Source organism: Aedes aegypti, chromosome 2, assembly GCF_002204515.2.
Source record: "Aedes aegypti strain LVP_AGWG chromosome 2, AaegL5.0 Primary Assembly, whole genome shotgun sequence".
Taxonomy (NCBI): Eukaryota; Metazoa; Arthropoda; class Insecta; order Diptera; family Culicidae; genus Aedes; species Aedes aegypti.
Genome location: NC_035108.1, coordinates 39394855 through 39407369, shown reverse-complemented (window position 1 = coordinate 39407369; position 12515 = coordinate 39394855). Strand labels below are relative to the sequence as shown.

Genomic DNA, 12515 nt, shown 5'->3' with positions numbered 1-12515 from the left:
TTTTTCATTATCTCAGCAAATTATCTGAGAATCTTTTAAAATTTCTTAAAGAGTCTAGGAATTATTTCAGAGAACCTTAAGATTAACTTCTAACTCTTATCCAAGTTTTTTCAGAGATTACTATACAAGTTTTTTTAATACCTCACTGATGTTTTCAGAAAAATTTCCTTGAAATTTAACCCACTACCACCCCACCCCCCATGGAAGAATTCCTCACAAAAAAAAATCTTTTTTACCGGGAATCTTAGAGGATGGCCCAGGGACATCGATGGATGAATCACTGGTTAAAATATTGGAGGAGTTAAGACTTTCTTGAAACATTTCTCGAAGAATTTTTGGAGGAATTCAGATTATTTCTGAAATATATTTTAGGGAAATCCAGGTTATTAGAGAAATGTCTGCTCTGATGGTATGAGTAGTCAAACTCTTATCTCCTGGCTCCTATTAGATTTCATTTTGTATCCCTTGGTTCGTGTTTGGTCTCTTTTTGATTCCTTTTATATCTCTTTTTAGCACTCAGTCGCTACCATCCCGACGAAAAAAAAGGAGTCTTCTTAGTCTTGTGGTAAAGGCTGGAATGAAATTGAGTAAAGTGATGTCAGTGACAAAAACTTAGTTTTGTGATAATCTACTTTGAAGTTTTTTCAACAATTTTTCATTCTATAAAAATTGTATGGAAGTCAAAAAACAAACCAGTCTTCCAAAAATTATACTGTTTTTTAGATGAGCGGAAAAGTCAACTGAAAATATCGTTAGAACGCTTGGAAACAGAAGAATTTCCTCATCTCAACTCAACTCAAAACGACCAAAATGTAATTTATACCTCTTTGTGTTTGAGCCTTTCAAATATAGTAGCTTTAGAATTTCAGCCCAGGGTTATAATTTTTCTGAAATTCACTGCACACAAAAAATACTAACGTTTGTCCTACCCATGGTTCTGAACGTGGACGCGCCTCTGTTGAAAAGTATTGTAAAAGTAAAAGTATTGTATTGTAAAAGTATTGTGAGCCATAAAAGAGAAACGGATAATTTTGTAAGGATTGCAGTCTCAATGTTGGATGTTGGAAAAATCGATTTAATCTAAATTGAATTGTGCAATTTCAACCAAATTATATCTGAAATGAAAGTTGAAGTAATATTTTGCATGTTTAATGGATAAAATCACAAAAAATGATAAATCATACTTTAAATTTCATGTAAACATCAATGAAAACAGTGAGTTATACAAATTTAACGACCTGTAGCTAAAAATTGTGACGTGTTGGAACATTTCTGAGAACCACATCAGATACAGCAACCCGAAATATAATAGAGACACACAATTTAATCCTTGAAACATACAAATATGTCATATTTGTTACGCTGTGTAATCGAATTCAACTTTCACCTGTTTGAATTTTCCAGAATTCTAGAGAAATTTTTGAAATATGATAAACTATGAACAGGAATAACAGGAAGGATTTGTAGAGTAGTTGAAAGAATTAATTATATTTCTCAGAACAAAAATCTTTTTTTATAAATCACTGAATACTTTTCATGAAAAGCTCTGGAAGGAATCATTCAGAAGGTTCTTGCACTTTTGAAGAGGTTAAATTCTGAAATGAATTATAATCAGATTTTCCTTAAGTTTCCATATAGATTCCTGTAGAAAATCACTAGGCAATGTGAAGAGCATTCCTGAGGATTTTAAACAACACTTGCTCCCAACCAAGGGGTGTAAATAACAGAAATATTCTTGAGAGGAAAACGTGTTTGATGTTTTCCAGAAATGTTTTATTCCGTTCTAATTGTATAGGAACCGAAAACCAATCCAATTTTCTACGATTTATGTTATTTTTGTGTTGAACGGAAACCCACGTAAAATACCATTGTAAAGTATGTAAACAGTAGTATGCTTCAGTGTACTCAACTCAAATCCGACCAAAAATTCAAACACTTTGCGTTTGGGTCTCAAGTGTATGAATCAGAGCAAAAAATATTGAAAGATTTTTGAAGATACCGCTTTTGAAACTCTGGGCGTAATTTCTTGAAGAAATCAAGAGTAATTCAATACTTCATTTTTTGGAAATTCAGTAAAATACAGTATTGGACAAAACATTTCCAACTTTTTCGATTTTCCAAGCAAAATGGTCAACTTTGGAGGCTTAGATCTCAGTTATTCGTGTACAAATTTGAATGAAATTTTTACAGCACGCCAGACATTACTTGAATTTTAACATATATTTTTGAGAGATTTTTCCAATCACGAGTTCAACAGCAATAACAGTTTGACTAAATTGAATTTTTTTGACATTTTTATAATTCACCTAACTTTAAAATTTGAAGGAATGTAATTATGATATCATCAGCAAAGTTGTAGATTTAGACCATATGAAGACAGTTTATGTGTTGGGCTTTCCTACTTTCAGATAAATCATTTACAGTTTTTCGTCAAAAATTTCACTTTAGTCAAACCGTTATTACTTTTGAACACGTTTACGATATACGATAAAATTGAAGTCTGATGTACTGTGAAAATTTCTTTCAAATCGTTTCACACATAACCGAAATCTGAGTTTCCAAAGTTGACCATTTTGAATGGAAATTCGAAAAAGTTGCAAATGTTTTGTACCATACTGTACGTAGAGATGAGGAATTTACGATAAATTACTATCTAGCAGAAAACCTCGAATCGAATTAGATCACTGGCAAATCCTGGAATAATCCAAAAAGTAGCTTCTTGTTTCCAAATAAGTTTTTCAAGTAATAAAGTTCTAGAGGTGTCCTAAGAGAACTTCTCAGTATGTTTTTTTGTGGAGTAAATAATTGAGTTTTATCTCAAGGAGTATACGAAAGAATACTTTCACTAATTGAAAGAGGGATCACTTTAAACCGTGTGGGACATCAAGATTCTGGATGATTCCTGGAAAATTTTCTGGTGGAATCTGCAAAAAGCTCCAGCAACAATTTCATGAAAAACACCCAGAGGAGTCAATAGAGAACTTCCTAGATTATGTTAAGAGGGAATTCTTGTATGTATTTCTGAAGAGATATCGTATACATATCTCTTCAGGAATACAGTATCGGACATATAAAATGCACCAAAGCCGTTTTCCCATACAGAATGGTCAACTTCAGAGAGCTATATCTCCGCCGTTTCTTAACCGATTCTTTTCATTTTTTTCTGTGATGAACTACAATCTTATCTCAATTTTTGAGAATTATTGAAAAACTTGTGTTGAAACTATTCATTCAAAAGTTACAGATAGGTTGAATTTTGACATAAAAAATTTGTTTCAATATTGACCCCTCAAATTTTCATTTAAAACGAATTTTAATATTAATTTTAAACATTTAATTTCAAGTCTATTCAAACGGATTATTTTTATATTATTTTTCTTTTTCTATTTTTCAATTCATTACCGACAACATTATATTTAAACACGTGGCTTAGCATGGTCAATTGCTTAGAAATGTGATTTAATAATATACACAACTGACCTGAACCATAAAAAAAATAATACATATGATTTCAAAATCTGACTCTACGTATAATTGTCTCTAAATTGCCCATTTTGTATGTAACTTAAGACCCGCTTAAATAATATCTACCATTAATTCACATGCACATGTTGTCCATCATGCGCTGCGTTTCAATATTTTACGTAAGTCTTCAACTTTCTACGAAAAGTGAGAATCTTTTTTTAAATAACTTTTGTTTTCTTCATTGCACTAGTTTGTTTTTGACTCGAACCTCCTTCAAACCATTTTTAAAAGTTAGTGCCAAGGAGTGTGGGTTCGATTCCCGCTTCAGTCCGGAAAAACTTTTCGTCATGAACGTATTTCAACTGTGCCACTGGGCGTTGCATGCTAGTCCGTTGTCTAGTGTGGTGCTTCCTTCAATGGGCTAATCGTCCACTGGAAGCATTAACGTGTCGGCGTCTTAAAAAAAACATTACAAAGATACAAATGTGTAGGTTTTCAAGAAAATCAAATATTGCTTATTTCACGTCAACAATAGCCTATGACTATTACTGGTACACTAACCCTTCCCAAATGAACTATTGCAGCCCTGCATGAGTTTCACTCAAGTCCGACAACCACTTTCCAAAGAGAACGCTCAACGCAAACCAGCAATCTATTGTTTCGCCACTCACACAGAACATAACTCGTGCACTCACCTCAAAACAGCAGTGCTAGATCCCAATCCCAGAGCTTTCCCCATTAGGTGATCCGTCTCCCCAAGTCAGTTAGTAGCAGTTTCTCGTTAAGTTTAGACGTAGTTTCCTGGTAGTGCTAACCCGCTGTGCGTGTGTGGCTTCCGGCTTGTGTGTTCTTGCGTTTGTGTCCTGCTTGTTCGGGCCTAGTTCAAACCCAAGTGTGTTTGTGTGTTTGTTTGATCGTTGATCGATTAACCCCAAGAGCCACGCTACCAACGCGCTTTCTGTGTGCCCCCCACCCGATTGTTTTTCCTAGTGAAGTTTAGAAGAAAACCCTCCTATCCTCACCATGCATAGCAAATTCATGAAGGCTCTCGATCTGGCCATCGAGCTCCGCAACTCGCCACAGAAAGCCATGCAGTGTCTGCTGGAGGAATTCTGCTACGCGGTAAGTCGATTTGCATGATTTTTTATTTCTTTCTATTGTTCTATTGAATTTCTTCCAAATTGATGATGGGGTTAAAATGGCGATAGGTGCGGGAAAAAGGTTGCTTCGTTTAGAGTTGGAAGCGCCATTTGCTTTTGTTTATGGAGTTTCCGAGCAAAAGACAACGATTGAAGTTCTTCGTGAACTCATCAACTAACTAAAACACGAGTTTTCCATGTGGATGATGGAACGTCGTACCATTTTGTTATTAATTAAAACCAAGTGTGGTAATTCGTCTATTGATGAACGGGTAAAATGTTTTTTGATGAAAACAAAATGAGGTGAAAATAAAATGAAGCTGTACATAGATTCTTCAAGAGCTCAAACCTTGATATTCGAAAAGTGCTTTGAGCTGCAAATTTGTTCGACTTGTGACAAGCGAGTCGATTGCAACTAATCGATCGATTTTTCAACGTATACAGTCATTTCGTTGTTCTTCAGATTTGTAATTTTGAAGATTCAAGGTATGGATTCGTTTTACCTTTACCCTTATATGAATCTAGAACGACGTCACAACTCGAAATTTGAAGGAGCACAAATCTTAAGAATTGGACAATTTGCTGAAAATTTGCCGAACATCGATCAAATTTCAAGCGAAGAATACTGTTTGGTTCGTTTAATTTGCGCTCTTGAAAACCAAGGTTGTGGCATCAATTCATTTTCACCAGAAACTCTAGTTAAGTCAGTTTTTGGCCATTTTAGAAAACTCTCGATACTGAAAAGTGAATTTTTAAGTCTAGAAATTCATTCATAGCTAGGATTTGTGCTCAACTAAAATAATCTAATATTTTTCAGTTATGGAATTGAATGTTTAATAACAGTATGCATATCAATTATCTCCTCATTTAAAAAATGTAAAAAGTGTACTATCGTAGAAAAACAAGATGAACGAACTCATTGTCATTCAAACTGTAAAGCACGAAAGATGATAGAAAAATCTTCAAGATGGCCTTCAATCTGATTGTGTAGGAAAATCGAATGACTTTTAATCTTTTGTAAATTCCTCTCTCAATTCTTCATCACAATGACGTGTGGCCATTTTTAAAGTTTGCAAAGAGTCGGTCTTTGTTAGTATGACCTTTGTTCGTTCAGGATGTTTGTTTTTCGGCGCCTTGTTATTGAACCTTTTGTAAGAACTAGCTTAAATATTTTATAATTTGGGAAGGATCACGGTTTAAAGTTTTAAAAACTATTGTCTTCGTTATTTCGTATATATTTGAATTTTTACTTTGTCTCAACTCAAATTTTTGTGTATTCATCATCGATATTTTTGTTCTTGGTCATGGCCCCCTTGCTCCCCGTGAACACTAATGTTTGGCAAGTTTGTGCAGCACAGAACAATTTTGCAAATTTAGCGACTTGTATTGATAAAAATGATGTTCCAATTTCTTAATTTTGTAAAAAAAAAGTATGTTCCGTCTTACATGTCGGATACTTATTTTTACATCCAATACTGATTTCATATGCCGCTGATCGATATGAGGTCACCTAATTAGTTACAACAAAAGGTTGCTCACTGTTCGCATCAGCACGTCGAAACACAATAAAACTGTCTGCTAATTGAGTCATAATAAAAAAAACACATCTAGCTCCAGTCCACGTCAGCTTCGCCATCAATCAGCGAACTTGTTCGCATAGGTACAGCACTTCCTTCTGCTAAAATCAATTCAACTCCATTCCAGCCATACATAACCTCCCAGCCAGCTGATCGTCGGGTTCCGCACAATCTTCACATCGGTTTTAATTAGCCGCCGCAAGCCCATATGATCAATAAATCGGCCGGCACTGACCCAGTCCTTAGAGAAGGGTACCGAACGGTCGATAGTTCCTCCCCGTTAGGGCGGTTCAGAAATTAAAAAAAAAAGCTTACAATCCTTTCAAAAATTAATGTCCTGTGAGGTTTTCAGCTTTTTCGGTGTTGATTTAAAGGTGGCTCAGAGACTATGTTGATTTATATGGAAATTACTAAGGATATGTAATTGTAATTATCTTATAACTTCCTTTGTCAAGGTTTGAAGAATGAGTTTTCACTATGAAATGATAAGTTTGAGTAATGAGTAATGAGTACTGACGTGTTTGAAATACATCTTAAAATTTCTCCATAGTAATTTCCATATAATTGCACATCGTCCTTCGGCCTCCTTTGAATCACCAAAAAAAGGCTAAATTTAAAAAAAAAACTATTTTTACCCTAAATATGGTAAAAAAGACATGCAAGTTTGAATTTTCAGTCTTTGTGGAGTTTCGAACTGCCCTACACTCCATATGCAAGCCCCATCATGATCACCTCCCGCGACCATTAATATTCATTCTGATGATCGCGGGAAGTACAACGGCCACCGACCAAACAGCACAAGGAACATCAATCGGGTGGTCACTGTTGCGTAAAGAAGGTGGTCAGTTCTTGGTACCGAACGGGCTATTAAATAGTTGCATATTGGAGTATGAGTAATTCATTCAGTTGATATTTAATGTTCTATTTTGAAACTTAAACAAATTCAACCTGTCTTGATCGAAAAAGTGGGAACATCTGATAACAAGATAAAAATAAATAACGAAACTGAGTGACTTCGCTGCCTCCACAGACCCCTCAGATCGAGCCCGACGTGATCGAAGCAAAACACAAACGTTTTCCGCGCACAGTTTTCCATTACATAAGTTTTTGGTTTCATCTTGCGTACTCTGGAACTGGCTGAAGAACAGTGGCCGCACTCCATACAAAAGTTGGACGAAAGTATACATTTTGCTCAAATCGTTCAAATTCGTTATAGTTACAGGGTTATTATCCGTACGAACTTTAAAAGCATGCACCTTTAAAATCAAACTTAACAAATTGAGAATTCATACATGGGTCAATTTTATCTTGAAATATTCGTAAAACTTTCCAAATCATGTTTTTCGAGTTTTTTCACGTAACAAAATGTACTTCGAATTAATTAGATTTGCATGATTTACTAAATACAGCGTATCTCGAAGCCAAGAATACCCGATCAGTGGATTACAACTAAATTGTTGCACAATTATTTAAAGAATTGTTACAAATAACAAATTTTGTTTCATTTTTATTAGAAGCACTTTGAGTTGATGGAGGAAGTTGTAACATAATTGAAACAAAATCAGTTACAAAAACAAGAACTGTTTCAAATTTGTTTCAATGTAAAACATAATTATAACACAATTTGTTTTAGAAAATTGTGAGCAATTGCTTATGACACATTTTGTTATAATTTAGTGCCAGATGCTGAGAATTGTCCCCAGCAAGGGTTCATTTCACCACCAATTTATGTTCATATTACCCCCGTTACATGTTCACACGTTTGAAACATTGACTCTGTAGAAGGAAATTTTCAAAATTATAATAATGTTAATGAATAGTAGTTAACGGAACTAGTTGCAGAATGAAAGTTTTTACAGCACGAGTTTTAAATTTATCCTACGAGGCTTGCCGAGTAGAATAATTACGACGAGTGCTGTAAACATCGAGTTCTCCAACGAGTTTCGTACAATATTTTTTGCAATTTCGTAGAAGACCACTTGAGGGTATCAGAAATGATATCGGAATGCATTCACCATCATTTGACAATTTCTGAAAAATTGTTATGTAATGATTCATAACGCATCTCAAAACAGTTGCGTAATGAGAAAGCGTTACGAAATGAATCATTACAGCACTAATTTAAATTGCGTAATGACTATTCCCGCACTGCATACTTCAGTGCAGGAAAGTAGGCCGTTTCATGACAGATTGGCGTGATGAAAAACAGCCTATTACGAAGAGAAATTGCAAAATAGTAGTTTACGGAACAAGTTGCAGAATGATGATTTTTACAGCACGAGTCGTAAAATTATCCTACGAGGCTTGCCGAGTAGGATAATTACGACGAGTGCTGTAAAAATCGAGTTCTGCAACGAATTACGTACAACATTTTTTGCAATTTCGTAGAAGACCACTTGAGGGTATCAGAAATTATATCGTTACGCATCCACCATTATTTTACAATTTCTGAGAAATGGTTGTGTTATGATTTATTACGCAACTGAAAACAGTTGCGTAATGAGAAAGCGTTGCGTAATGAATCATTACAGCACTGGTTTCAGTTAGGTAATGACTATTCCCGCACTGCATACTTCAGTGCAGGAAAGTAGGCCGTATCATGACAGATTGGCGTGATGAAAAACAGCCTATTACGATGAGAAATTGCAAAAAATTATTTTTTTATTGTTTTCTACTAGAAATAATCTTTCCCAAATTTCGATGTTCGGATAATAATACGGACACCCTGTAAACCCTAATTGCACACCAATTTGAAGGAGAACATTCTACATAATTCCTTGATGGTTTCTTAAATTCATCGGAAACTATAATTACAAGAAAGCGTTGTAAGAAGCTCGTAAAATGATTTGATGGCCTAAATCATTAAGTGACAATTGGTTGCCGAAATATGCAAGCAAAGCCATAGCACATCAAACATCATACAACATTTGTTACACAATATGTACCAAAATTAACAAAATTTTGAGGAAGTTCCATATTATACTCTAGAAGACATATTTGAAAGGCTACCATGTCGAAAATTATTATCACTACCAACCAGTGACCGGTAAACAACTCTTTTTGATGGTTTTTATTTTTTTTATTCTAAAGTTTTCCCAGTCATCTATTAGAGGCGAAAATTGCTAAATTGAAAAAAGTTTTAAACAAACTTATTTAACAATATTCCACTTGCTATTTTCGATTTTTCAAACAATTGATTTTAATGAGGAACATATTTTAAATTTGTGAAATAAAGTCGATGTTGACCTTTACAGTACTGGGTGCAGACATAAAAATTTCTATATTCTATATTTTCACCGACTAATGATAAGTACTGATGGAAAATATCATCAATAAGTTTTTTTTATTGGTGGACTGAAAAAATTAGAATTAGGTGATAGTTCCGGATTAAGATCCAAATTTGTTGGGGTACCTGGGAAAAATGAAATGAAACTTATGCGAAAAATTAAAGACAATAAACTATCAACACACTTAATTTAGAATGCCGAATCTCGGATAATTTTAATCGAGATTTGCATAGTCGGAAAACAAGTTTCCTGGGATCTCAATCGATTTTTGATGAGAATTCCAGGAAAAAGTCACAAATGAGCTATGTTTTTGACGTATGCATTAAACAGTTGGAATTCGGTGACGGTTTCAGACTTAGATACGAATTTGTTGGAGTACCTAGGGAATTCTTAAATTAAAATGATTGGGAAATGCAAAAAACCTTTAAAAATCATATAATTCAAGCCATTATACAACAACAGCAGAAGATCTTCCAATATCAGCTATCTGGAGCCTGACACCGAGTGTACGAAAAAGGTCAGAACCAGTTTAAAATTTATGACACGATATTCAATCACATCTGGGTGAAAAACCATGGTCTTTGAGCCGTCGAAAGGTATCAGTGTATGATATTCTGGAAGTGATCCCTAAGTATCCCTACCGAAACCTATATGCGGTGATTATGTTCCCTAATTGATCTTAATAATATCTTAACTTAAACAGGTAATATATTCCATCAAAACGATCAATCACATTGATTTTTTCAAATTTTTTGATGAAGTTTCTTGCATGTTTTCCATAGTTTTCATATTGAAATATTCTAGGAACAAGTTCAGACTCAAAACCGGAATCATCACCGACTTCAAAATTTTTTGTGCATGAATCAAAAATCAAAAGAATAAAAAGCTATGTTAAACGTTTTTTTAACTCATTAGGCTTAAGATTGACAGAAAGGAGCAAACTGTTATTCTGTTGCAATAAAATTTCAGTGCTTTATTTGCAACATTTTTTTTGATTTATCAAATGTCAAAAGCTAGGTTTAGTTATAACTGAATCAATAATAATGATTTTTTTTATATTACTGTATACTACACTTCAACCTTCCTTAGCCGAGCGGTTAGAGTACGCGGCTACAAAGCAAAGCCATGCTGAAGGTGTCTGAGTTCGATTCCCGGTCGGTCCAGGATCTTTTCGTAGTGGAAATTTCCTTGACTTCCCTGGGCATAAAGTGTCATCGTACCTGCCACATGATATACGAATGCGAAAATGGCAACCTTGGCAAAGAAAGTTCTCAGTCAAAAACTGTGGAAGTGCTTGCTGCCACCACAGTATATAACGGAGGCAAAGAAAACACACCGTTTTGTTCTACGTCGAAAACGGTTCATATAATATTCTATAATGATGGTAAAAGATGCTATAACCACGCTTTCACCACTTAATCAGGCTGTAAAAGGGTGTGAAACGTCAAACGCATTCTTTTTTCCTATATAAGTATCATTCCAAACATTACATTCATTATTTCTTATATCTAGGTGTTCTGTGTTATGAGACAACACTATCATCCTAATTTGGTAAAACAAATCTAAGATTTTATTAACATTTTGTTAACAACATATTACACTTCATTTGGCGTAGCAGTTCAGATTTTTTACAGGTGAGATGATTTCACCTGCTTATAAGAGAAAAAAAAACCTTTTGAATATACTTAACCTAACTTAACCTAAACATATAACGCATTAATCGTGGCAATAGAAGATTGTAACGATTTTTGCCTGAAATTATTAATTATTTTATTTGATATTTGTTCTAATGTTTCAACATTGGATATTCTATGTAACTCATTGGTATTATACCAGGAAGGAAGCCTCAGAATCATTTTCAAAATTTTATTTTGAATTCTCTGCAGAGCTCTCTTCCTGGTTTTCCAACAGCTAGTCCATATTGGTACAGCATACAACATGGCTGGCCTGAAAATTTGTTTGAATGTCAAAAGCTTCTTCTTAAGACAGAGTTTTTTTTTTAGTTTATTAACGACTGTTCATTGGCAAAAATTGAATTTTCGTTTACGTGAACCATCATTTTGTTCAAAATGACCTTTTTCAAAAAATTTACTGATGGAGGAAAGCAAACTGATTGGACGGTAGCTAGAAGCTTCTGCAGGATTTATGTCTGGTTTTAAAATTGGATCAACCTTAGCATTTTTCCATTTGTCAGGAAAATATGCTAATTGAAAACACTTGTTGCATATATCAACTAAAAAATGATAAGCTACTTTCTGGAAATTTCTTGAACGTCAAACGCAATGTTTACATCCAACAGACTGCGTAAATTTGCGCTCCCATTTGCGGAATCTTTTTCAATCAAGTGAAACTGCTGCTGAAAAGAATGACGGCTTTCGTTGATTATCCGGCGGAGTACAACCCGAAGGTCCACGGACCTTACTACGACAAGACGGATACGCCCTTGGGCCAGGTGAAGTTGAACGAATTGGGTGCTTGGTTTGGCCGCCGTGACAAGAACCCAAGGCTGCCGCTCCCCAAGTAACAATTCCACAGCAATTTGGCATTCGTGTGGATTTATTAATGTTTTATGACAGTTACGTGAATGCTATAATAGCTAGAGGAGACATTTAACGTTGCTAGAAGATGATCTTTTGTAAGTCAGCTCTTAGTTGTTTTCATAACCTTTTGGAGACAAAATATATAGTCCAAATGTTGTGGCTAGAAAACCAGCTTTATTGCAGCATATAATCCCTTGTTTAAACTTCTTGTAGTGTCTGAATAGCACTTATTTGTTACAGCTATGATAAAAGATTGATATAATACACCTTGTAATAATAGCTGCTTTTAAACTGATTAACTTGCACTTGAATCTTGATAACTTACCTTATTTATACCTCTTAAATCGATCTTCGGGCTCCTAAGATACGATAAAACCCTTAGCAATGCGAATTTATTACTCACCACACCAACATAACATCATTAACATTGCGTTATTACTCAAAAACACTTTGTTTTCTCATAGAAATAATATATTCTTCAAAACAGCACCCTCGAGCTGTCAATCT

At 34.6% G+C, this 12515-nt stretch overlaps 1 protein-coding gene across 1 annotated transcript in view; it reads left to right on the top strand.

Annotated features, from left to right (window-relative positions):
- The first annotated feature begins 4215 nt into the window (after positions 1-4215).
- LOC23687518 (tyrosine 3-monooxygenase) overlaps positions 4216-12515 on the top strand; it is a 98392-nt gene continuing 90092 nt past the window's right edge. The window contains exon 1 of the mRNA XM_011495191.2: positions 4216-4587. Coding sequence (XP_011493493.2) covers positions 4489-4587 — 99 coding nt within the window. The 5' untranslated portion in view covers positions 4216-4488. The remainder of the gene's footprint in view (positions 4588-12515) is intronic.